The sequence below is a fragment of the Carassius auratus genome, linkage group LG36F (assembly GCF_003368295.1).
Source record: "Carassius auratus strain Wakin linkage group LG36F, ASM336829v1, whole genome shotgun sequence".
Classification (NCBI taxonomy): Eukaryota; Metazoa; Chordata; class Actinopteri; order Cypriniformes; family Cyprinidae; genus Carassius; species Carassius auratus.
The window spans coordinates 105,130-132,500 of NC_039295.1; the positions used below are offsets into that span (position 1 = coordinate 105,130).

General features: G+C 42.4%; 1 protein-coding gene across 2 annotated transcripts in view; it reads right to left on the reverse strand.

Moving 5' to 3' along the window:
* The window catches only part of col2a1b (collagen, type II, alpha 1b), a 53,702-nt gene that overhangs the window by 15,756 nt on the left and 10,575 nt on the right, over positions 1-27,371 (reverse strand). For both annotated transcript variants that reach the window (XM_026240728.1, XM_026240727.1), the window contains 34 exons: positions 25,993-26,037; positions 24,111-24,164; positions 23,754-23,807; positions 22,640-22,693; positions 22,385-22,438; positions 16,584-16,637; positions 16,435-16,479; positions 15,916-15,969; positions 15,176-15,220; positions 15,011-15,064; positions 14,360-14,458; positions 12,649-12,693; positions 12,352-12,450; positions 11,926-11,979; positions 11,421-11,528; positions 11,204-11,257; positions 10,723-10,821; positions 10,584-10,637; positions 9,870-9,968; positions 9,651-9,704; positions 8,284-8,337; positions 8,126-8,179; positions 7,444-7,497; positions 7,299-7,343; positions 7,123-7,221; positions 6,916-7,023; positions 6,615-6,668; positions 5,830-5,883; positions 5,696-5,749; positions 5,285-5,338; positions 4,434-4,541; positions 4,290-4,343; positions 4,161-4,214; positions 3,506-3,667 (listed from right to left, as the gene is read on the reverse strand). In XM_026240728.1, coding sequence (XP_026096513.1) covers positions 3,506-3,667; positions 4,161-4,214; positions 4,290-4,343; positions 4,434-4,541; positions 5,285-5,338; positions 5,696-5,749; positions 5,830-5,883; positions 6,615-6,668; positions 6,916-7,023; positions 7,123-7,221; positions 7,299-7,343; positions 7,444-7,497; positions 8,126-8,179; positions 8,284-8,337; positions 9,651-9,704; positions 9,870-9,968; positions 10,584-10,637; positions 10,723-10,821; positions 11,204-11,257; positions 11,421-11,528; positions 11,926-11,979; positions 12,352-12,450; positions 12,649-12,693; positions 14,360-14,458; positions 15,011-15,064; positions 15,176-15,220; positions 15,916-15,969; positions 16,435-16,479; positions 16,584-16,637; positions 22,385-22,438; positions 22,640-22,693; positions 23,754-23,807; positions 24,111-24,164; positions 25,993-26,037 — 2,286 coding nt within the window. The remainder of the gene's footprint in view (positions 1-3,505; positions 3,668-4,160; positions 4,215-4,289; positions 4,344-4,433; positions 4,542-5,284; positions 5,339-5,695; positions 5,750-5,829; positions 5,884-6,614; positions 6,669-6,915; positions 7,024-7,122; positions 7,222-7,298; positions 7,344-7,443; positions 7,498-8,125; positions 8,180-8,283; positions 8,338-9,650; positions 9,705-9,869; positions 9,969-10,583; positions 10,638-10,722; positions 10,822-11,203; positions 11,258-11,420; positions 11,529-11,925; positions 11,980-12,351; positions 12,451-12,648; positions 12,694-14,359; positions 14,459-15,010; positions 15,065-15,175; positions 15,221-15,915; positions 15,970-16,434; positions 16,480-16,583; positions 16,638-22,384; positions 22,439-22,639; positions 22,694-23,753; positions 23,808-24,110; positions 24,165-25,992; positions 26,038-27,371) is intronic.

Sequence of the window (27,371 nt, forward strand, 5' to 3'; positions counted from 1 at the left end):
GAGTTAGTTCTGGCTGCAGATAAAGTCTTAATAGTTGGTGATTTTAATATCCATGTCGATAATGAAAAAGATGTATTGGGATCAGCATTTATAGACATTCTGAACTCTATTGGTGTTAGACAACACGTTTCAGGACCTACTCATTGTCGAAATCATACTCTAGATTTAATACTGTCACATGGAATTGATGTTGATAGTGTTGAAATTATTCAGCCAAGTGATGATATCTCAGATCATTATTTAGTTCTGTGTAAACTTCATATAGCCAAAATTGTAAATTCTACTTCTTGTTACAAGTATCGAATAACCATCACTTCTACCACAAAAGACAGCTTTTTAAGTTATCTTCCTGATGTATCCGAATTACTTAGCATATCCAAAACCTCAGAACAACTTGATGATGTAACAGAAACTATGGACTCTCTCTTTTCTAGCACTTTAAATACAGTTGCTCCTTTACGCTTAAGAAAGGTTAAGGAAAACAGTTTGACACCATGGTATAATGAGCATACTCGCACCCTAAAGAGAGCAGCCCGAAAAATGGAGCGCAGCTGGAGGAAAACAAAACTAGAGGTATTTCGTATTGCTTGGCGGGAAAGTAGCATATCCTACCGAAAAGCATTAAAAACTGCTAGATCTGATTACTTTTCTTCTCTTTTAGAAGAAAACAAACATAACCCCAGGTATTTATTCAATACAGTGGCTAAATTAACAAAAAATAAAGCCTCAACAAGTGTTGACATTTCCCAACACCACAGCAGTAATGACTTTATGAACTACTTTACTTCTAAAATCGATACTATTAGAGATAAAATTGCAACCATTCAGCCGTCAGCTACAGTTTCGCATCAGACAGTGCACTATAGACCCCCTGAGGAACAGTTCCACTCATTCTCTACTATAGGAGAGGAAGAATTGTATAAACTTGTTAAATCATCTAAACTTACAACATGTATATTAGACCCTATTCCATCTAAGCTCCTAAAAGAGGTGCTTCCAGAAGTCATAGGTCCTCTTCTGACTATTATTAATTCCTCATTGTTATTAGGACATGTCCCCAAAACCTTCAAACTGGCTGTTATTAAGCCTCTCATAAAAAAGCCACAACTTGACCCCAGAGAACTAGTTAATTATAGACCAATCTCGAATCTCCCTTTTCTGTCCAAGATACTAGAAAAGGTGGTATCCTCACAATTATATTCCTTCTTAGAGAAAAATGGTATATGTGAGGATTTCCAGTCAGGATTTAGACCGTATCATAGTACTGAGACTGCTCTCCTTAGAGTTACAAATGATCTGCTCTTATCATCTGATCGTGGGTGTATCTCTCTATTAGTTTTATTGGATCTTAGTGCTGCGTTTGACACAATTGACCACAACATTCTTTTGCATAGACTTGAACACTTTGTTGGCATCAGTGGAAGTGCATTAGCATGGTTTAAATCGTACTTATATGACCGCCATCAGTTCGTAGCAGTGAATGAAGATGTATCATATCGATCACAAGTGCAGTATGGAGTACCTCAAGGCTCAGTTCTAGGGCCGCTACTCTTCACGCTTTATATGTTACCCTTGGGAGATATCATCAGGAAACATGGTGTTAGCTTTCACTGTTATGCTGATGATACGCAGCTCTATATTTCCTCGCAGCCCGGTGAAACACACCAATTTGAAAAACTAATGGAATGCATAGTCGATATAAAAAATTGGATGACGAGTAATTTCTTACTGCTAAATTCAGAAAAAACAGAGGTGTTAATCATAGGGCCTAAAAACTCTACTTGTAATAACCTAGAACACTGTCTAAGACTTGATGGTTGCTCTGTCAATTCTTCGTCATCAGTTAGGAACCTAGGTGTGCTACTTGATCGCAATCTTTCCTTAGAAAGCCACGTTTCTAGCATTTGTAAAACTGCATTTTTCCATCTCAAAAATATATCTAAATTACGGCCTATGCTCTCAATGTCAAATGCAGAAATGTTAATCCATGCATTTATGACTTCAAGGTTAGACTACTGTAATGCTTTATTGGGTGGTTGTTCTGCACGCTTGGTAAACAAACTACAGCTAGTCCAAAATGCAGCAGCAAGAGTTCTTACTAGAACCAGGAAGTATGACCATATTAGCCCGGTCCTGTCCACACTGCACTGGCTCCCTATCAAACATCGTATAGATTTTAAAATATTGCTTATTACTTATAAAACCCTGAATGGTTTAGCACCTCAGTATTTGAATGAGCTCCTTTTACATTATACTCCTCTACGTCCGCTACGTTCTCAAAACTCAGGCAATTTGATAATACCTAGAATATCAAAATCAACTGCGGGCGGCAGATCCTTTTCCTATTTGGCGCCTAAACTCTGGAATAACCTACCTAACATTGTTCGGGAGGTAGACACACTCTTGCAGTTTAAATCTAGATTAAAGACCCATCTCTTTAACCTGGCATACACATAACATACTAATATGCTTTTAATATCCAAATCCGTTAAAGGATTTTTAGGCTGCATTAATTAGGTAAACTGGAACCGGAACACTTCACATAACACCGTACTTTCTACATCATTAGAAGAATGGCATCTACGCTAATATTTGTCTGTTTCTCTCTTGTTCCGAGGTCACCGTGGCCACCAGATCCAGTCTGTGTCCAGATCAGAGGGTCACTGCAGTCACCCGGATCCAGTACGTATCCAGACCAGATGGTGGATCAGCACCTAGAAAGGACCTCTACTGCCCTGAAAGACAGCGGAGACCAGGACAACTAGAGCCCAGATACAGATCCCCTGTAAAGACCTTGTCTCAGAGGAGCACCAGGACAAGACCACAGGAAACAGATGATTCTTCTGCACAATCTGACTTTGCTGCAGCCTGGAATTGAACTACTGGTTTCGTCTGGTCAGAGGAGAACTGGCCCCCCAACTGAGCCTGGTTTCTCCCAAGGTTTTTTTCTCCATTCTGTCACCGATGGAGTTTCGGTTCATTGCCACTGTCGCCTCTGGCTTGCTTAGTTGGGGTCACTTCATCTACAGCGATATCGTTGACTTGATTGCAAATTAAAACAGACACTATTTCAACTGAACAGATATGACATCAATGAATTCAATGATGAACTGCCTTTAACTATCATTTTGCATTATTGAGACACTGTTTTCCAAATGAATGTTGTTCAGTGCTTTGGCGCAATGTATTTTGTTTAAAGCACTATATAAATAAAGGTGATTGATTGATTGATTGAAAGTAAACATATGAAAATCCATGTTTTCTGTAAAACAAAACTATTATTCTTCTTATCTCAGCATTATTTTTATCTAATTATATATATTGTTCATTTGTTTTAAAAATCACACTTTAAATAACAATTTCGAAAAAGAAAAACATTTTTGTTTGGTAAAATTTTTGCAGCCTACCTCAGAGTACTCCTGTCTTTACTATGAGTTGAGCTGTTAATGCTGTATAATCACACTGATGAATGTCGAGCTAAATGAGAGCCTGTAAAACTACATACGTGAGGCCCATCTTCTCCAGGATCTCCCTTCTCTCCAGGAGTCCCAGCCGGCCCACGCAGGCCAGCATCCCCTGGTCTTCCAGGAGGACCACCGTCACCACGCACACCCTTTGGACCGTCTTTACCAGGAGGACCAGCAGCACCTGCTGGACCCGGGTTACCCTGAGAACCATATCAACCAATGCACATTAGTAGAACATCTAAAGTGGACTATCAAAATAGAGTGTAACTGAAATTTGTTGTCTATTTATGAACCTAGAGGTTTTGGCTGACCAAAATATTTTGTTCTCTGAGGTCCACTTATAATGTTATCAAGATTTTTACTTAAAAATATTTTTTGATTATTATTATTTTTTTTAAGTAATAGGCTTATTCTATCCTGGGCTATACAGGCAGTGCTGTAGAATCGGTGGGCGGGGCTAGAGAGATGGGGCGGAGCTTATCCACCACTATTACATCATAGAGTACCATTTTGGCAGACTGGCTACAATGTAAGTGGTTTTTAGACTAATGACAAAGTTTTGAATTCTAAACTAGCAGGATGTTTTATAGTACAATGACCTCTATCAAAAGGTCAAGGGAATTTTGGTTTCTCAGTTCATGACCCTTTAAGTGAGGTCTTTGTCATAGTGAACAGGTCCGTTGCTTTACTTACATTGGGACCAGGAGGTCCAACTCTACCAGCGGCTCCAGGGAAACCTGTGGCACCCTACAAAATTAATAAAAATAAACATTCAGTTTCATGATCAACATTTACAAAGGATAGTCACTTGTTAGTACTTACAGGAGGTCCTTGAGCACCGCGAGCCCCTTTCGGTCCAGACACACCAGTTGGTCCCTATAACCACACCAGGAATACATAACATGAAAAAATACAGGGCAAATGTTTTCTTGAGACGGGAACGCAAATTGATTGCGCTGATGTTACCTGAGGACCTGGAGCTCCAGAAGACCCCTGGGGGCCCGGTGCACCAGCATCACCCTTCTGTCCACCTTCACCCTGGTCTCCCTTAAGTCCAGGCTGTCCATCTGCACCCTAACACACCCAGATCAATCAATGAACAATCAGCTCATCACTGTTACTGCTCCAATACTCTTTTTACATCACTGATTAAGATGCAAACGCAGTTCATCTGTCCTTAATATCACTTTCCAAATGTTACATCTATTCATTTCAGGTTTGATGTACAATTCAATACTGAATGAACTTTAGTTCTTGATTTAGAAATTTTATAAAACTCCTTTCTGTTTCTTCCTCCACAGCGTTTCCTTAAATATGTCCTAAAATCAGTTCACAGTGATGATTTAAAACAGCTGAATTAGCAACCATTTCCACAGCTCCAGCTCCTGAATCAACTTCACCACTGAGGATAATGAAGACGCTTTAGATCAGGGCTCAGCTAACTCTGTCCTGGAGAGTTTAGCTCCAGCTTGCCTCATAACTCCTGCCTGGAAGTTTCCAGAATTCCCAGGAAGACCTTGATGAGCAGCTCCACGTGTGTTTGATTAGGGGTGAAGCTGAACTCTGCAGGATCGAGTCTGATCATCCCCTCTTTAGAGGGACTTTGACTGCACCAAATCTGAGTTGACTTTATAAAGCTGTAGTGTGTCACTGTCAGAGAGGTTTTTATTTGTGGATTTCATATTAAAAACAGCTATTCCAGTAGTTTGACGGTAAGAATGTGTGAGCGTGGCGTATAAGAGCATCTGAGATTTTACTGTTAGGCAGAGAGAGTGTAAATGAAGTGAGGATTTTAAGATGGTCATTGGTGTACTTACAGGAGGACCAGCGAAACCAGCAGGACCAGGAGGACCAGTCTCTCCTCTGTCACCCTGTCCAAAACATAACCTCTCAGCTTTACTATATCATACTAGTTGTACTATGTACAATAATGATGCCATGACATCAGCTAAAACAGTGTTTAGATTATAGAGGTTGCTCATGTCACACTCTCTTCCTAGAAGTACATTAGTATAAAACATATACAAATATATTAGAGATCTTGTGTGTGTCATATCATGTCTGGTTTATTAAAACTGTATGATGTAAATTCAGAGGTCGGTATGAAGTCTGAGCAATAGAAGATTACTGCAAAAATATATTGACTTCAATGTGGAGAGTATAGAAAGTAGATCAATGGCACTGCTGTGAACACAGACGTCTGAACACTGATATAATTAGAGACTCACAGGAACACCACGAGTACCAGCGGCTCCAGACGGTCCTGCAGGTCCAGACTCTCCCTGAGGGACACACAGAGGAGAGATTAATATTACACATTCAACTCCTTAACACACTGATAATACACTGATCACTTCAGTACCTTTTCACCGTTGGGTCCCGCAGGTCCAGTGGGACCGATTGGACCTGTTAAACCCTGTAAAGACAAAGCAGTTTCTCTATAACTCTATAGACACAACACACACACACACATACACACACACACATGAATTCACACACGCATTCATCCCAAACTGAACTCATGCTAACATATTCATGCAGTTTGTGAACCAAATCAGATACGTAGCTCAGTTCATTGGTAAACTGAGAAGCATCTTAAGAGCAGTGCTGCACACACACACACACACACACACACACACACACAATAGATGACAGTACATTCACTGGAAATCACCAGCCAACCATACATGTAAAAACCAACAGAAAGTAAATGTTGAATATATTAGAGGAAAAAACTAAGGGTCGCTACAAATAGTACCGTGAGGTTTTACTAATGACACACAGTGAAGAATTAGCGCTGAAAAGACATGGACAGTTATTTTTGTGCCTGACCTTTTAGATGCAAAATTTGTCGGAGTAGAAAATATAAAAATGAATCACGCAACTCGATTTACTAATGTTTGTTCTCAGTTAAATACTGGTATTTGCACCATTAACACCCAAAAAAGTCTTAAAGTAGAGGTAATCTGTGCTGCTCTCGGTGTGCTGGTTATTATGGAAAGATATGCTGCGTCTGTTCTTTAGTGTGTGTGTATTGTCAGTAAATCGCACAGAATTTTCCTTCCCATTGTTGCTTTTATGGAATTGCGCTCTAACGCTAAATTGCCCTGTTTAGTAAATCTGGCCCAAGATGTTCAATCTTCTTACTCTTGCACCATCCTTCCCAGGAGCTCCTTCAGGTCCTTTATCACCGTTGTCCCCCTGTGATACACAAACATCCAGATCTTACGACTGATATCCATCACAGTACTTGTAGTGAAAATATCTGCACACACAGCAGTCCTAGTGCTTTACTAACATTGTCTCTTCTAATATTTTCTAAACAAAGCAGCTGGAGTGTTGATGAATGTCTCCCAATCAAGCAGTAGGTAACAGATCAACAGAGTTTCATAAACATGAGTTTCTCTTCATTCCCCAAATTCCCAAAAGCTAAATACATCTCACTTACTCTGTCCCCCTTTGGTCCAGGAATGCCAGATGTCCCTCTCTCTCCAGGCATCCCCTGCAGTCCTGGGGGCCCCTGAGCACCAGGAGTCCCCCCCGGGCCGACGCCACCCTACAGACGACCAGATCACCACAGGCTTCAGCACATTTAACACAGAGAGGGCTGAAGCATGTGAGCGTGAGACCTCCATATGGTATCTGATCTGCTTACCTTGGGCCCATCAGTTCCTGGAGTTCCTGGAAGACCTCGAGGCCCCTGGAGGCCCTGGGGCCCCACACCTCCTCTCTCTCCTGGGAAACCCCGCTCACCCTGAGGAGGAACAACTTTAACACACAAGAACACTAAGCACTTACAAACCGAAGACAGCGCATGGAGCGGAGACTCACGCGTGGTCCGGTGGCCCCTGCGGCCCCAGCTTCTCCTGGAACACCCTGAGGGACAGAGACAGACGCCAGCCTTCATTACACATCTGTGTGCAGCAGCAGAATGATATGAAAACAAGGCTTCATCTGCTTCTTCAGGAACTCTCACCTGATCGCCAGGTTTACCTCCTTCACCAGGGGGCCCCGGGGGTCCGGGCAGACCCTACAATCCACAAACAAACGCTTTGTTCACAGCACTATGACATGCACACATGCTGTTAAACAACCATTATGTGATTGATAAAATAAATCTTCAAGTAGCACAACTAGCTGTAGAGCGACAGATCCATTTAAAGGATGTTTTTCTTAACCTCCATTAATCTTAATATTATTCCAGGATCGGAATGATTCACTGAAACAAACAGAAGCCCTCAGAAACATCATGATGTGTAAAGACATGATGTGAGCGAATGCCCTGCTGGGACGGCACTTATTTTACATGATCGTTGGCCATATTTACCCAGGTAATAAAAAAAATAAATACATTTTTTTAGAAGTGTCCCAGCAAAGATGCATGACAGATTCATCTGTACTTAAAAAACACACACCATTTGCTTGGATCATCCATAATAAAATAACCTCTGGAATTGTTAATGTTAACTATTCTAAGTAACAATCTGTGATAGCGAGTTTACAATGACTGTAAGAAATGTTCAAAACACTCTGGCTACCTCCAGCTGTTAGCTTCCAGAGCTATTCTTTCCTGATGTTACACATAGAAATGAATGAATGCAGTGAGGATGATTGTGTGATGATAAATACTCTTGAATAAGATGAACATAGCAACTCACCTGGAAGCCGGAGGGTCCGGGCTGACCCTGCTCTCCTCTCTCTCCTGCAGGACCCTGTCAACATCCCATCATCATCATCATCATCATCATCATCATCATCATCATCATCATCATGATCAGACTCTACTCATAAACTCATCATGTGCAGACAGACTCACAGCAGGTCCAGGGGGTCCGGCAGCACCTGTCTCACCGTCTTTCCCCGGCAGACCCTGCAGAGCACACACATCGGTCACTCCATCAGCGCAGAGATCTGTGTGACGCTGCCCTAATCTCAGCACCAGACAGACAGCAGACGACCCCAGAGCTTCTGGAGATAGACACTGAGGTTTGCCTCCGCCTCTCACGGTATGATTCGTCTCCTATGTTAACCATTCTGGCAGCATTTTCTTCAAAAATAGTTATACAGGTGTGTGTGTCCTCATAGTTCTGTTGAGGCTCTGATCACTTAGGATTCCCTAATGTGTGTGGGGTTTTGTTTAGTGTCCAGATGAAAAATGCCATACAAAGCATTCTCAAATGCTGCTTATTTAAAAAAATAAAATAAAATGTTTTCTACTTCACAAGGAATAATCATTCACCAATCAAAACGTGCCTTTAGTGTTTATGCAAGCATGACATGCCTTCACAAGAGCAGGTGCATCATAAGGTTCAGACGTGAATCCCAGACTCCAGGATAATAATGCTGGACACATCTGAGCTGAACCAAGCGTCAAAATGCCAAGGGCCTGTGTTTGCATCATGCATTGTGAAGAACTGTTCTAACTAACTAGAAGTGTTTCTCGGTTGGGTTAGATGCTCAACTATCCAATGACTTTATCAGTTGTGGAGCATTATCTCCTCTATCTGCAACTGAAAACTCAAAAACAAGATGATTTCCACCAAATTCACCCGTCCAACAATTACAGATGGTAGAAAAAAGTTCACTGCTGTATGATTGACAACTAATGAGGGCCCTTTACATGAATCTGAACAAAATCTTAAGCAAATGGGCCAATACATTGTTTTTTCCTTTAAATGAATGCTAGGACAATAGCAGACTCCTTCAGGAGCTTGTTTAGTCCTCAAACATAACTCTTCAACAGGTTTAAAGATCTGATGCACATTAAGGAGTTACATCCCTGCTGAGCTTCTCCAGCAAACAGCTGCTCTGTAGTTAGGAATTATAATGTTCATGATCCACTCTGCTCTGTGCACATTGACTTGACTTGAAATAAAAGGCAATCACTAGTTTTGGAAACAGCATGTTTTCTTTATAATATCTCACTTACTATTTTCCACTTTGTAAATTACCGTTTACCCAAATGTATGTTTAGAAAAATCATAAAGTTGACTCAAATATACAAGATCAAATGTCCAGTTTTCTTTAAAACAAGCCACTGTTTTAGCTCTGGAAGAAGGAAACTGGCAAGAAACCCTGCCAAGAGAGCTCGCTGCTTCAATCCTGCCCACAGCTCAGTCGCTCTGAAGATCAGTCCAGCTTCGTTTGCTGTGTAGATGTGTCGAGGATCATGGAGAAACTTACACGCAATCCAGGAGCTCCAGCGAGTCCCTTGTCTCCAGACTTCCCAGCTTCACCCTGCAGAGAGAGGAAGAGGCCTTCATCGATGACTACGTGAAATAATCATTTAGAGGCAGAGCAATAACACATGAAAAAGTGTTTAAGAACAAACAGAACAGTGATGTTGACAGTTGTTGTGACACAAACAAGGAGACATGTATGAACAAGAGTTTTATGGCTTACACTGCCACCCTTGGGTCCAGGGAAGCCCATGACTCCCGGCTGACCCCGAACACCCTGAGGGCCCGGGGGTCCTGGCCGACCGTCTTCACCAGCAGCACCCTACACACACAACACAGCACTGCAGTCACTCGGGGTACAGCTCTTAAACACCTGTGTCAGTCTCGAACAACCCTGAGGCTTTTGTGAGGGATCACGGACCCTCTATCATATCACATAAGAAGCAGCATGGCCTGAGATTTGGCCAGAATCAGGAAACGGTCTCCACATTCATTCCTAACACACAGAGTCTTCACGACTGTCTGCTGCTGTGGACCCAAGCCGCTTTATGCTTCTAACAGACGAAGGGCTGGATCACAGAGAAAATGTTTTTCCATTTCACTGTGTTGCTTTTCCAAGCTGCGAATAAAACAAGCTGGAGTGCACATTTAGAAGAAAAGACTAATTCAGTCTTTCGGCTTCAAAGTTTCATGTTTAGTTCAAAGTACAATTACTTTGTAACTATTTAGATTTACAAGAAATTTCAGAGTGAAAACTCTTTCTGCACCAAATATGTTTTTCCATGTACATTGTGATGGAAGACTGAGACTTCAGATTGGCTGAAATCATAATTAGAAATCATTATTGTAATGGTCAAATGGTCACTATTAACCCTACAGTCAAAATATCTGTGTGAAAATCTAAGCATAATAGTGATGTACGAGAGCATTTACTCACAGACGGACCAGCTTTACCCTGTGGACCAGCATCGCCCGGCCGTCCTGTCAGACCCTGCGTAACAGAATAATCAAAAGCGTGTAAAACCAGCATCAAAGCTGTTTCCACTGTTTAACTGCAGACAGATGTGCTGATTTACCCGTGCACCAGGCAGACCCGGTTCTCCAGGCCGGCCCGGATCTCCGCTGGCTCCCTTGGGTCCCGACACCCCCGCAGCTCCCCGCTCGCCCGGAGCACCCTGCAGCACAACACCAGAGACTCAGTTCATCAGCTAAAACATGCCTTTCACAGCCATGAGCTAACTAATGGTTAGGTTTGCAATGTAGTGAGTGCAGTCGAGACAGAAGAACACAATCAGACATGATGACAAGAGACACCTTCACACAGCAAATCTGCTGAACTGCTGTAAAATTGTGGTATTACAACTCTCTGACTTCAATCATCGGAAATTACCTTCAGACTGCATTTTGTATGAGGAACAGCTTAAAAACTTTTATGAGAAATTTCACTTCGTTTACATTGGCAGAACTTATTTACTTCCAGTTCACTCGTGATCTCTAAACAGTAAAATGCTTATATTCTTCTTGAAGACTGTATGTGTGCTGCATGGGGCGTCTCACCTTTGGACCAGCCAGACCATCTTGTCCAGGAAAACCTCGATTACCAGGAGCTCCCTGCAGAAAACATGTCATCCTTCTTGAACCATATTCATAACACGATGCAGTGTAAAGCTTCATCTCAAAGGACTTTCTAACCCAATGTTTCCTCATATGGGTCATGTATAGAAGGTACAAGTGGCCACGCATTGCTAAAGATGAGGAAGCAGCCGTGTCTTACCCTCTCTCCGGGCGGCCCGACGGGTCCAAGAGCACCCGGCTCTCCTCTGGGTCCTCGCTTACCCTCCTCTCCAGCAGGTCCAGGGGCACCTTGAGGCCCAGCATTGCCCTAAACAAACCATCCTTTATTTAAAACCCCGTTACCTTCCACAGCTGTGAGGCAACACATGTAACTCATTCTCGGACAGAAACTTAATACAGAACAAAAACACTCTGATAGTAGGTTTAAATGACTTTTCACTTGCTTCTGCACACATGTAAAATTAATAGTTTAGTTACTTTTAAATAAAACTAATTAAAAACATTTTAACATGTTAAAATGAAATGTAAACTCAAAAGTATTATTTGAAAGTGACACTGCTTTATGTTAGAAAACACTCTTCCTGAACGAAGGGATTGCCGTGCACTGGCTCCTTGTATTTCAGCTGCAGATTTAGAAGTTTATTTATCAAGTTACATGAACACTATGAACAACTTCTAATGTGAACGTAAGGAACAGAACTTACAATTTCTCCTTTAGGGCCGGCCTCACCCTTGAACCCTGCGAGACCCGGATCACCCTAAAGACAAACACACATCAGATCTAACGACATACGAGTTCATCTCATCTAATATCAACATGATCAGAAACAGACCAGAAGATATTCTGAAGGAAGCTTTCTGAAGAGTCTATGGTTAGACGTCTCTTATTTAATATAAAGATTAATAGTTATTTTTTAACATTATAAACTGTCATTAACAAAAATAAGAACAAAAAATAAGACAAATAAATAAATTAATACCAATATATAAATCAAACCGCATTATATAGAACTAATATCACACTCATCTCTAAGCCGGAGAGTTTATCATTAGATGATGTTTACTGTGGTCATTAGCACACGGTGTGTGAAACACAAACAGCCTCATATGAAGTGAACTCAGAAACTCACAGACTGTCCCTTGGGCCCCAGAGGTCCAGTGGCTCCCTGAGGGCCGGGAGGGCCCCGAGGGCCTGGAAAACCAGAAGCACCAGCGATACCAGGAGCACCCTATGAGACGACACAGAAGAGCATGTGAAAACAGCTCCAGTCCTCTGCTGTGCTGCTTCTGGAGAATCGAATTATGGCAAGTGATTCTCAGATGTTTTGAAACAGGAAGGATTGTCAGATGAAGTATAAAGAGCAGCTCATTCCCAGTGGATCACAGTTACAGTGAGCGGTGTGCTCTTTACATGCAGGTGTACGTACCCCTGATCCTTTGGCTCCGGGGAGGCCATCAGTCCCGGGGTTACCCTGCAGATAGAGAGACAGCACAGTCAGACAGACTACATACACTACAACACTTTAAGCAGCAATATCTTTGCACTGGCTCCCTATCAAACATCGTATAGATTTTAAAATATTGCTTATTACTTATAAAGCCCTGAATGGTTTAGCACCTCAGTATTTGAATGAGCTCCTTTTACATTATACTCCTCTACGTCCGCTACGTTCTCAAAACTCAGGCAATTTGATAATACCTAGAATATCAAAATCAACTGCGGGCGGCAGATCCTTTTCCTATTTGGTCCTAAACTCTGGAATAACCTACCTAACATTGTTCGGGAGGCAGACACACTCTTGCAGTTTAAATCTAGATTAAAGACCCATCTCTTTAACCTGGCATACACATAACATACTAATATGCTTTTAATATCCAAATCCGTTAAAGGATTTTTAGGCTGCATTAATTAGGTAAACCGGAACCGGAAACACTTCCCATAACACCCGATGTACTTTCTACATCATTAGAAGAATGGCATCTACGCTAATATTAGTCTGTTTCTCTCTTGTTCCGAGGTCACCGTGGCCACCAGATCCAGTCTGTGTCCAGATCAGAGGGTCACTGCAGTCACCCGGATCCAGTACGTATCCAGACCAGATGGTGGATCAGCACCTAGAAAGGACCTCTACTGCCCTGAAAGACAGCGGAGACCAGGACAACTAGAGCCCCAGATACAGATCCCCTGTAAAGACCTTGTCTCAGAGGAGCACCAGGACAAGACCACAGGAAACAGATGATTCTTCTGCACAATCTGACTTTGCTGCAGCCTGGAATTGAACTACTGGTTTCGTCTGGTCAGAGGAGAACTGACCCCCCAACTGAGCCTGGTTTCTCCCAAGGTTTTTTTCTCCATTCTGTCACCGATGGAGTTTCGGTTCCTTGCCGCTGTCGCCTCTGGCTTGCTTAGTTGGGGTCACTTCATCTACAGCGATATCGTTGACTTGATTGCAAATAAATGCACAGACACTATTTAACTGAACAGAGATGACATCACTGAATTCAATGATGAACTGCCTTTAACTATCATTCTGCATTATTGACACACTGTTTTACTAATGAATGTTGTTCAGTTGCTTTGACGCAATGTATTTTGTTTAAAGCGCTATATAAATAAAGGTGACTTGACTTAAATCTGCTGCAAGTCTCTCCTAGAATTACCAAGTCAAAATAAAGCCTATTCAATTCAGGAACACAATTCATCTGTCCATGGGACAAGACCAGTCCACTTCCAAACTGATCAACCCGTTCTGAATGTTCTTGTCTTCTCGTATTCTGTGGCTGTCCAGTGCAGTGGAGGCGTATAATAGCTGTATCTATCCATTACGTCCACATTCACTTCTCAGAACCTTTGAGCTGTAAAGGTCATTTATCTCATTAATGTCCACCCAGCTATGATCTTTCTTGCAGTGTTCGGTCATGTTTTAGGCACTTGTCAGAGCAATATTACATCTGCAGGGCATTACTTCATTTCATTGCCCATGTCAAGAGCAAAATATTTCCATCCTCCAAAGTGACTTCCAATGCCTTTGGAGTAACCTAAGGGGCCCCTGACCTCTGACCTCTGACCTCATACGGTGAGGTGGTGATTGAAGAAGTCGTTTTCTATTGTATTAATCTTTTTCAGTGGTTACTCACAGAGATTCCAGAAGGTCCTGGAGATCCGGGGACTCCAGACTCTCCACGGGGTCCTTGTGCTCCCTCGGGTCCTCTGGCTCCGGTAGGTCCTGCTTCACCCTATGAAGGAAAACAACATGATACACACTGCTTGGGCAAGACTACTTCTCAGGATCAGCGATCAGATTTCCAGAGCCTGGGTTTTACATTCATCTGCGTCACTGTGGTCATACACCTGAGATTATTACAAAAAAAATTCTAATTAAGTTCTTACCAATGCATATTACTAATCAAATAATTTATTTACTAAATATCTTCATGGAACATGATATTTACTTTATATCCTAAAGATTTTTGGTATAAAAGAAAAACAATCATTTTGACCCATACAATGTGTTTTGGCTATTGCTGCAAATATATCTTTCAGAGACTCAAGACTGCTTTTGTGCTGCAGGGACACATATAGAGTCTTAGCAGCAGAAAATATTGGATCTGAATGACCTTACAGTCTGATGGTATATTTAATGGTGGATATGATGATTTCTTAAAACATTCACGAGTTGTATGCATATACGTTATTATTATTTGTATATATCTATGATATGCACCGATAATAAAGCAGTGAAAATGTTTAATTTGCGTCAGAGAAAGAAGAATTATTAGACGTCACACCTTAGCACCGGGGGATCCTGGGAAACCGGGAGAGCCAGCCGTGCCTACGGGACCCTGTTAACACAAACAGCACGAGTTGCACACAATGCTTCCGTTCCTCGAACAATCCTCAAATAAAATGAGCGTTCAGAGTTACTGAAACAGAAGATGAAGCCTCAAACCTACAGGAGGACCAGCAGCTCCGGGCGACCCATCATTCCCACGAGCACCCTGATCAAACACAACACCACAGACAGTTCACATCACACACACACACACACACTCAGGTGATACTAGCTATCATATCACTATCATCATCAGAGACAGCATATAGATTTGTGAATTTCAAGTTTTGTCTTCCTCCACATCCGCTTGGCTTTTCTGCATTGTCTTTCATAGTCTGAACTGCTGTTGATCTTCTCCAAACTGATTTCTGTTTGTTTTCTTACTGACTATTATTGGAGCAATATTATCAATAACATTCTTAACTTTTGAGTTGAAGGAATCAAGGAGAATATCAACAGAGTCTGCAGAAATGCTTGGTGTTAAAGATATAGCTTCCATAAATAGTACACTTGTGTTCTCATTTATGCATCTCCTTCTGACAGAGACAGATTTAGATTCAGTGGTAGCAGAGATCAATATATCAAAGAAAATACAGAAGTGATCAGACTGTACTACGTCTTTAATAAGAATAAATTAAATGTTTAGACCCCTACTGATGATTAAGTCTAGACTGTGGTAAAACCAGTGTGGTAATGTAAAGAAAGTTAGGGGTCAGGAGTGTGTCGAGAAGAAGACGTGATACAGAAACTAACTTGCTAGCTACTGAGACAGATACAGAAACTCATTTATAAAATATCAAATATTTGTCAGTGTGCTACAAGGAGAGAAAGAAGGTAAATGAAGAAGTGAGTGATTCTTACAGTAGCTCCAGATGGTCCTGGACGCCCCCTTTCACCAGGTAAACCACGGGGACCCTGAAGAGAAACACACACACACACACACACACACACACACACACACACACACATTTATAATGAGATCTGAGCACAGTTTGAGATACTAAAACACTCTCAGTTTGAGCTCATTATTATCTGTGAGAAACAGCTGAGTTATTAAGAGATCTCATGTGTGTTAGCTCTCTTTGTGCGTTGCAATATTTGTAATGGTGTATTTTTTCACTTTCTTGTCTCATATAAGCTGATGAATGTGAGCCCATGACAGTTTGTTTAATAGTGTCTGAGAGCTCGAGATGCTCGTGGTCAGACACGCTGCCAGGAGAAATGAAGTGTTCATCGTGTGTGTACTGATGTTTGTTTAAATCTGACATTGGTTCAGATGTTTAAAACATATTCAGCTGCATATGTGTTAGGAATAAAAATGTATTCATTGCAGCTGCGCTCATTTGTACAGCAGGACAGCATCTGAGCGCAAACACCTACCATTGGTCCAGGAGCACCACTTTCTCCAGGAGACCCCGCCTCACCCTGAAACACACACACACACACACACACACACACACAGAGAGATGGGTCAGACCCTGAACTACCCTTACATGTAATGGTGGACATGTGATTTGTGAAAGTCATACTTTAGCCCCAGTGGCTCCGGACTCTCCTTTAGCACCATCCAGACCTGAATAACCCTACAAACACAGCACAGATCAACACACATCAGTGATACTGCACTCACAGTGATGCTAAGTGATGAAATCATGCATTGGGGAGGTGTGACCCTACAGACAAAACCACTGGGTCATTCCTGTCAATTCAACCAGACGTACACATTTTTGGCTGAAGAAAGATAAACATGTATAGAGAGTAAAAACACAATATTATGGGCCCAATATTAACGATCTAAAGACATGATCTAAAGTGAATGGTGCAGCAGGTGCACTCAATGTGTGTCTGAATCCACTTTTGCTCATTTAACGACGGGAACACTGTCTGGGCCCAAGGGCGCATGGTCTAAACAGGTTTGACCCTATTCTCTTAATAAGCAATGGGTGTTTTCTGGGCGTAACATGCAATAAACCAATCAGAGAGTCATCTCCCATTGTCTTTAAGAGCCAGTTTTACTTGTGCTATGGCTATTTACACAGTGGAATTGGCAAGCGTGTATACATTTTTTTTTTTTTTTTTTTTTTTTAATTAAATGAAAAAGACAAGAAAAGGAAAAGTACTGTGTTAGTAGGTTAAGTGCAGGCGAAAAAGATGAGTCTTTAGATGTTTCTTGAAAATGAGTAAATTCACCAGCTGGGCACAGTCCAGGAAAAGGTCCGTGAGAGTGATTTTGAATTTCTTTGGGATGGCACCACAAGGCGTTGTTCACTTGCAGAGCGCAAGCTTCTGGAGGGCACATAGGATTTAACCAGTGAGTTTAGGTAAGTTGGTGCCGTGCCAGTGGTTGTCTTGTAGGCAAGCATCAGTACCTTGAATTTGATGCGAGCAGCTACTGGTAGCCAGTGTAACCTGATGAGGAGGGGAGTAACATGAGCTTTTTTTGGCTCATTGAAGACAACCCTCACTGCTGCATTCTGGATCATTTGCAGAGGCTTGACAGTGCATGCAGGAAGGCCCACCAGGAGAGCATTACAATAGTCCAGTCTGGAGAGAACAAGAGCTTGGACAAGAAGTTGGGTTGCTTGCTCTGACAGGAAGGGTCTAATCTTCCTAATGTTGTATAAGGCAAACCTGCAGGACCGGGTCGTTGTAGCAATGTGGTCAGTGAAGCTTAATTGATGATCCATCACAACTCCTAGGTTTCTGGCTGTCCTCGAAGGAGTTATGGTTGACGAGCCCAGCTGTATAGAGAAGTTGTGATGAATCAATGGGTTAGCTGGAATCACCAGTAGTTCAGTCTTTGTAAGGTTAAGCTGAAGGTGATGGTCATTCATCCAGCTAGAAATGTCACTCAGACAGGCTGAAATGCGAGCAGCTACCGTCGGGTCATCAGGCTGGAATGAGAAGTAGAGTTGGGTGTCATCGGCATAGCAGTGATAAGAAAAGCCATGCTTCTGAATGACAGATCCTAAAGATGTCATGTAGATGGAGAAGAGAAGTGGTCCAAGTACTGAGCCCTGAGGAACCCCAGTAGCAAGGTGGTGTGACTTTGAAACATCACCCCTCCAAGACACACTGAAGGATCGATCTGAGAGGTAGGACTTAACCCACAGGAGAGCAGTTCCAGAGATTCCCATCTTTCTGAGGGTGGACAGGAGAATCTGGTGATTAACAGTGTCAAAAGCAGCAGACAGGTCCAGTAAGATGAGTACCGAGGATTTTGAAGCTGCTCTTGCTAGTCGCAGGGCTTCAGTAACCGAGAGCAGAGCAGTCTCAGTTGAGTGGCCACTTTTAAAGGCAGATTGGTTGCTGTCCAGGAGGTTGTTTTGTCCAAGGAACATAGAAAGCTGGTTGAACACAGCCCGCTCAAGTGTCTTTGCAATGAATGGAAGAAAAAAATTACAAAAAACTGTGCCATTGACTTTAGACTCTAGACCAGGTTTGAGCTTCTCTATGGTGCAGTGTATTTTCAGTTCTTCTAAATAGCACCATGCTAACAATGAGCCTGAACACAGATATTTTTTAGACCAGCACGCCCGTGCGCACACAAGTGGGGACATATGCATTTGCTATTTAAACAATTTAGGGCAAGATGGGAAGCTGAGAACTGAATTGGAGTGAAACTAAGAAAAAAACACTTGTGCCAGGAGTATGATAGGGCCCTAAATGTCATGGATGAATATGTTCTGAATAATCCACTATTTTGTAGAGGGGGGTCAAACTGCTCATTTTAACCTGAGATTCAGAGCCAAATTACAGGAGGATAAAAATGTACGGTGTGAATGTACACCTAAGTACGGTGGCAGCATCACAGACAGAGATTGGTAGGTGTGTTTGTAAAAGCTGATGGCGGTCTCTGCTGCATTATATGCCAATGGGGATTGATCAAAAAGGGGGAAGATCACATTTCAGTTCTCTTTCAAGGGAACTTCGAACTGCGTCCTCTAAGGGTCGCTATGGGGAACACCTCGTCGTGACCCGTATCTGAAGCATACATTGAAAACACAGCAACTTGTTGGCCGGCGACAGCCTCTGACGTCACTACCGGAGTGACCATAAACAAGCACCGGGAGAACACGTCCTTCCTCTTCTTCGTCTTCACTGACTGTTCTGTTTGAAGTGTGCTTCTGAAAGAACCGGTAAGACCGATCTTTCTCTGTCGATCATGGCAACAACTAGCAAGCGTTTAGATGAAGTGTGCATTCATGTCGGCATTATTTGGCACCCGATGACACACACAATCTTTGCATAATTTGTTTGGGTGAAGAGCATGCACGTGATGTCTTTGAGGAGGCAATTTGCATGCATTGTGAGCGTTTTTTTAAATGAAAACAGCTCCGCTCTCATTCATCTCTCTTCTGAGAGAAAAAAAAGGAAAAAAGGCAGTCATCTTCTTCCCGCGGTTCAGGACCTGTCCGTGCTGAGGTATGGAGGAGAATGAGCTCGTGAGAATACAGGTGGATCTGTCTGAGTGGTTACAGACGGACTTTCCCTTTTGGGCTCGTCTGTCGGACGAGAGAGAGCCTCGGGAGGATGATGTTATATCTTTAACACTTTCTGATACTGAGGTTAGTGCTCTGCTGGGTTTTTACCCAGGAAAAGCAGGAGATATTTGAGGATGGTGAAGAAGCTGAGGCTGAGCCTTCTCAATCCTCCTGCCCTGTGTATGTAGAGCTGTTGGAGGTTATGGATCGCGCCACGGCAAAGTATATAAAAAAAATAAATAAATAACACTCAATGAGCGTTTTCTTTTTGACCATAGCCCTCCAGCTCAGGTGAGCCTTCCATTTCTGCATGATCTCTCTATACAGAGACCAAAAATAAATGAAATAGGCCGTTTTCTTCTCGTATCTATCGGTTTCGACTTGAAAGTAAATCTGCCGACATCGAGGTGATGCACGAAAACGGCCATGAGGGGATGCCCCCTGTAGAAAGAGCTAAAAATGTTATTTCTGCAGGGTAAACATCCTCTCTTAATCTCCCTCCTTGCCATCTAAGCCCCTTCAGAAAATCATCTCGCTTAAATGGCAAGGCATATGCAGTAGCAGGTCAGGCTGTGGCTTTATTACACACAATGCTGGTGCTTCAAGCATATCAGACTGATCTGCTAAGAGACCTGGATAGAGGCAGGGGCCTTTTTTTCTGATCAGGTAGCCGAGCTGCGTCGTCCATGCTGTCCATGCTACCAAGCAAGCCACCTATGGGTAGGACTATGGCGGCCATGATGGCAGCGGAGAGACACCTGTGGATGAACATGGCAGACATTGGGAGGAATGAAAAGGCTTTCTTCTTGATTATCAGGTTTCTGAGGGAGCCTCCTTGATCATCAGGCCTGGCACAGCACTGCAGGGAATTTCATGGATGTCCGGCCAGGTCACCCCGAGGGGTCTCCTGGCCGCTTAAGGGTGCTGTCGCATCTAGCGTGAAGTGGAGGTGGCAGTTACAGAAGTTTTCTTGTGTATGCTGCCTCAGGTGATGCTCCCCTCTCCCGAGGTTTGTAAAATTGAGCTTGCCTCTCCTGTGCAGTTCAGTGCCTCTGCGATGCTTAGGAATCTTTAGGTACACACGCTAATCTCTGTGTACTTTCTCAAAACCACATGGTGGTCAGTGTGCACATGAACACTTTGCAGACTTTCTATATAGTGAAAAGTGTGCATGCAAGATTCTGCAAACTTTCTGAAATCCTGTACGATGAGGGTTACACGCTTTGCTTCGTTCGCTTTCTTGAGATGATTAGACCTTGGTTCCTTGGGCTCCATTCAGCCAGTGTGTATTTGTTTATACACCTCAAGCATCGCTTCCCTCAACATGAGGGGCTATGTGAGCTGTTCTCATGGTGAGACTGAGTTCTCTGTTTTTTCCCCAAAGCACTCCAGTATTGTTTCCATAGATCGAGTTGATGACTCTCAATCATACTGTTTTGAGATGCACCATTCCATCTATGAGCTGCTCTATCAGAGTGCCACGAGAGCCCCTCCTTAGAACAGTATTTGAAAATCCATGCTATGGTAAGTGTGCACGTGAAGTCTTTGCACACTTTCTGAAATTAACACTGTGGTAAGTTTGCACGCTAGTATTCTGCGTTCTATCTAAAATCCTATATGGTGAGGGCTTCGTGTGGTTGCTTCGTGCCTTTTCCTGAGTTGGTAAAAGCCCCGTTCATCTTGGGCGCCACTCCACCTATGTCTCCTCGGATACCTATCTAAACAGGGTGTTGCTACTAGAGATCTGTAGAGACAGCTCTTTCAGCAAGCTTATGCGTAAGCTAGTGGTAGCCCCTGGACTTGGTAAAAAATGCTAGGTTCTTAGCCGTATCCCTTTAAAGGAACCTTTTCTTGATTCCAAGCCTTCAGCTCTACCCTGGGCAGAGGCCCTAACAATTAAATTGGGTATGTAGCTTAGGCTGTAAGGGGTACTGTCACAGACAGACGTCTAAACGTCCCAGGGGCAACTCCCGTGGAAATGATAGAGTTGGTACTTAGCGCTCGCCATGATCCTGGCCTGCACTCCCCTCAGCATGGCGGCGTGAGTATACTGTTGCCCAAAGCGCCCCCTAGAGGATGCAGTTTGAAGTTCCCTTGAAAGGGAATGTCTCAGGTTATGAATGTAACCATGGTTCCCTGAGTAGGGAACGAGACACTGCGTCCTCTAGCTCCCTGCCATGCTTCAGATGCAAGTGAAGGACGTGTTCTCCCGGTGCTTGTTTATAGTCGCGCCGGTAGTGACGTCAGATGCTGTCGCCGGCCAACAAGCTGGTGTGTTTTCAATGTATGCTTCAGACACGGGTCACGACGAGGTGTTCCCCATAGCGACCCCTAGTGGACGCAGTGTCTTGTTCCCTACTCAGGTTACATTTGTAACCTGAGACGTTTTTTTTGTCTGAAGTTTGTATGCCTGTAACTCAAGACGTTTTAAAGATATCTTAAAATTTAACCCAATTTCCTTTCCATGCATTGGTCAGATTTTGATATTATGGTCAATTTTGCATTAATAACATGTCTTCTTTCATACTACTGTTGAAGGAAAATCCAAAATATGCATTGCATTCCAATTCATCTCTTTAAAGAGGTTTATTCTTCCAATTCAGCAGAACTTACATACACCAAAATTACAGTTTTATTCCTGTCAATGTTCTGAAAGGCTTTACAAATGGGTTTGTTCATATTAAACTTCATATTATTATACTTTTTCTTTCTGGTGAAAATGTACTTTGAAAATGTACTGTGATTAATCACCAGGGGAAGTCTATAGTTAAGAATGATTACCCTGTTCACCTGAGGTGTCAGAGATTGACCACAAAAAGATGACATAATGAAAAAAAAGCACTAACTCTGTGTCCCTTGATTCCAGGTAGACCTGGTGTTCCTGGGAATCCACGAGCTCCCTGTGAGAGAGAGAGAGAGAGAGAGAGGCATGAGGTGAGTGGAAGTATTCAGACGTCTCTTCTTTCTTTCTCTGGCGTTTGGCCACAGCAGCGTCTCACATCTGGGCAAAAGCTTGAGCTCCACGGGCAGCAGTCACTGCATCGCTGCTCTTCTCACATGGATCAAACACTTTAACCCTGTTTTCATTTAAAAATGTTCACCTGAGGCCCGGGAGGTCCACGTTCACCAGATTTCCCTGGTTTGCCTGCTTCTCCCTACAAAAGAAACACAGTGATTTCAGGAAGCTTATAATGAAATGTCACCTTGTGGCAGAAAAGTGTAACTACAAACACAACAGGAAATAAAAGCTTTGCATTCATGCTTCTACATCAGAGCTGCAGCTGGTCAGAGAACTGACCAGTTTAATGCATTTTTCACAATCACTTATTTCTACAATGCTTTATACAATGCAGATTGTCTCAAAGTAGCTTCTCAGTTATTGATAGTTGTCTAATTCATAACTTGTGAAAAAATACAGTTTCAGCTGTAAAGTAGCTCTATAGAAGTCATTATTCAGATCAGTTCAATTCACTGTTTATATTAGTGTCCGTAAGATTCCATTATAATTTATATTATTATTATTTTGAATCAGTTTTTATTTTTATTGCCTTGATAAGTAGCTGAAATAAAAAAAGTTTGATAATATCTAATATCCTGATTCAGTTTAAATCCTGTTCTCATCCAACAGTGTCAGAGCCGTTAAACTGATAATATTACTGATTATTGATTATCTTTAAAGCTTCATATAAAAGGTGTTTGCTGCTGTGCTGACACCAGTGACTTTAATACGCAGAAATCTTTCGGCGTGGTGTGTGTGTGTGTGTACTTGTTTTTCTATTCTGGTGGGGACTTAAACCTGAATACACTCAGACTCATGGGGACTCGTGTCACGGTGGGGAGCTAAATTGAGGTCCCCACGGGTAAACAAGCAAATAAATTACACAGAATTAAGTTTCTTGAAAATCTAAAAATGCAGAAAGTTTCCTGTGAGGGTTAGGTTTAGGGGTAGGGTTGGTGTAGGGCGATAGAAAATACGGTCTGTACAGTATAAAAACCATTACACCTATGGAGAGTCCCCACAAGGATAGCTGTGTCTGTGTGTGTGTGTGTGTGTGTGTGTGTGCGTGTGTGTGTGTGTGTGATGTGGAGTCTGAAGAGAAGAGCAGCTGGAGACGGCAGTACGGGGAAAACACGGAGAGGACTGTGATCGTAAGCTGTGACAGTGTTCTCTGGGTGATTTGAGGAAGAAGCAGGTCAATCACGAGGTGCACTTACATCATCTCCTGGTTTTCCTGAGGGACCCGGGGGGCCACGAGGACCCATTGGGCCCTGTCGAGAGAAAACAGACATCTGAGATTAGAGAGGATTGGACATGTGAATGATTTGAGATATGAGTGAAAACACTGCACATGGTAGGAACAATGCTGAAGTGTATTCAGTGCTGATTGTGTGGTGTGTGTATTACAAAAAATCATAATTGAGTCGAGCAAGCCAGGTGCACCTCGCTGACCTACAGATCTAGAGGCTTATTTCATGAGAATGATTGTGGCTTAATGAAGTGCATTAGCGCACCGGGAGGCTGACTGTAATGGTCAGTAATGAGGTCTTTTAGGAAGGGTTGTGTGTACGTACGGATGAGCCGGGCTCTCCGGCTTCTCCAGGGTTGCCTTGAAATCCTTGTGGGCCCTGCAGCAAAAATGAGAGCAATTCACATCACAGACTGTGTTTAATGTCATGCCAGAAGCAATATTTAGATGATCAGTATGTGTACAGTGAGAAGCAGTATTATTAGACGGCTTCTGCCTGGAACACAGGATCAGTCTGTGTATATAGACAAACCTTTTCAGAGACTAGCGCTTGGTTTCATGTAGCTCTTGATATTAAAAGTATAATTACAGTTTTCCTGGATTGTTAACACACCTTAACTGATTTATTTGGCCTAATTTCCCAAACCTTTCAAACATAGTCACATTCCTCAAAAGTTTTCACACACATTTCAATATACTCTATATACAATTTCTGCAGAATTCTACACAAAAACATCATTTTGCACAGATTTAACCATGTTCTCATTCTGGAAACACAAACAAACAATATAACTACCTCAAGAATCACAAACAGCACACATTTATCACTGTGTGAACGTTAAGCAGCAAAACTACTGATGGCCAGAATCTCAGGAAGAAATGAAGAAGTGCAGCTGATTATGTGTTTTGGAAAATGAATCTTGGTAGTGAGAGACAGAGTAATTGGAGAGGAAATGAAATGGAAGGGAATGAGGTCAAAGGTCATTTGTTCCTGTAGTTGAGCATGTTCTTGTGCACGGACTGACCCTGAGAGAAGATGTTCTACAGCGTTTCAACACTACTCACAGCATCATTACAGTGCTCCAGACGACACAACGTTCATTATTCTGTGTACTGGAAATACTGTAAGATACTAATAATACTGTAATGCACATTGGCAGAAGATGCTGAATGAAGGAATTGATTTATTTACAGTAACTGACAGTATACTCCAATGTGTGTTTACTGTATATTCTGTTTGTTTTTGAACTTTTCTAGTGCTTTCATCTACTGTGAGATCTCTTTACAGTAGTGTAATGACAGTAACTTCTCTTACAGTTTAATGCTGCAGTCTCCCAAAGCAGGTCTGCAGCAGTGTTGAAGTAGTGTGTGTTTGACAGTGTGTATGTCATCTGAGGCCAAACTTGGAGTCTGACAATAAATAATGTTTTTGACCAAACTGTTTGATTTTGACCTGGACGTTTGCACAAGCCGGTGTGCGTTTTTGAGATGATGGTTTATTGGTTCATGAATTGTGTGTTAGCAATCAAGAAAAACTGTAATAACAAAAAAATATATTATTTCATTTAAAACAAAATTCTGCTTTTAAAGAATAAAATCAAAAACACATCTTCTGTGTGTAGAGAAAAGTTTGAATGATGCTAAATGGGGAAAATGCTAAGTTACTAGTGCTAACCTGTGTGTGTGTGTGTGTGTGTGTGTGTATGTGTGTGTGTGTGTGTGTGCGCGTGTGTGTATGTGTGTGTGTGTGTGCGCGCGTGTGTGTATGTGTGTGTGTGTGTGGGCATGTTTTTGTATCATATCAGGACACAACTCTGTATAATAACATGGGTATGACACAGGTATTACAAGGAGAGTGTTCTTATGAGGACATAACCCATGTCCCCATTTTTCAAAACACTTATAAATCATACAGAATGAGTTTTTTTGAGAAAGTAAAAATGCAGAAAGTTTCCTGTGAGGGTTAGGGTTAGGTGTAGGGTTGGTGAAGGGACATAGAATATACAGTTTGTACAGAATAAAAACCATTACACCTATGGGATGAACACACTTTACACAAAAACAAACGTGTGTGTGTGTGTGTGTGTGTATGTGTGTGTGTGTGCGTGTGAGTGAGTGTGTGTGTGTGTGTTTTACAGCTGTGTTGTAACTCATTATGGCATATATCACACAGATGGATGAGGTGTTAATGGAGGAAATAGACTCACAGGAGCTCCGTTCTGGCCTGGTGGTCCTCGAGGACCCATCGGACCCTGAAGAACAGACAGAGTAAGAACATCAGTCGGTGTGAGCAGATGTGCTGTCCTGATGTGCTTCAGTGTGATCTGAGAGGGTTTGTGTGGATGGGAGACGTGCCCTCAGGACATCAGAGAGACTCGCTCTTCACACGCAGGAGATCAGCTTAAGTGCTCTGAACCCTGGTGACTTACCAACAACTACATCTCTCACAGCTTCTCTCCAGTGGCATCAGAACACAGATTATCTACAGAAGGATAATAATTCATCTGAGAAGAAATCCTCATAATGGTTATGAATGGGGGATTTTCCATAGCGTCTGTTGTTCAGATGCCTTTACTTTTAAACTTAGCTGATATTACTGACAAAACTTCTGAGCAGTAACCCACGAAAACATGGGTTATTTAGGTAGCTTCTCCTGAAACCACAGACAAATCTCCATCTACACGAACGGAATGATCCGAGCTCTTATATGAGTGAACGCAGAGGGAGTTTGCTGGAGCGATTAAAACAGTCTGTGTTCGTCGCTCACATCACTGCGTCTGGGTCTGAATGCTGCAGTGTGATGTGCTTCAGGAACCTGATGTCAGTCAGAAACATCAAAGAAGCCTACACACATACACACCTTCAGATGTTTGCATGCTACGGGAAAAAATAACATTCTGGGACCCATCTACATGAGCTGCTCATTTGCATAAAGCTGCTTCTTACATCACCAAAAATCACCTCTCATGGAAAATAAGGTGCTGTTTTCAGAGTGAACATATATTTAGCTCAATGAGCCAACAGAGACAGCACAGCTAGAGCGGGACAGAGTACTATAGTGTGTGTGTGTGTGTGTGTCGGGGGGGGGGGGGGGGGGGGGGTTAATATACAGTATATAATCCAGTGCATTCAGCTTCTTTCAGCCATTCTGAATCAGCTCTTAAGAATTTCAGAAATTATTCGCTTGTTTCAGCTCATGTGCTTTCTGCAAATTCCACAAACTAAAAACAATATTATCTACCAATTAGAACAATTATCCATAAGGTTCAGAGAGGTCACAGTGAACTGCTGGAGTAACTGCAGGCTTCACTGCACAGGATCTGATTTGCATCTGCTCGGTTCAGTGCTTCTGGGGATTTGAGTGTTTTTCTTTCCAAATGCCTCACAACTGCATCTTATTACTGCCTCTTAGAATGCTTTATGATTTTACATTTGAAATTAGTGATGTTTCAAGGAACTGCAAAAAAATGGGACACAGTATGTGATACAGTGTGAGCCGACAGATCTGTGCATCTGATTAGATCGATGATGTCATCAGTAATAATCAGGCTTTAGTGTAATGAACAATTCTCACTATACTCAATAA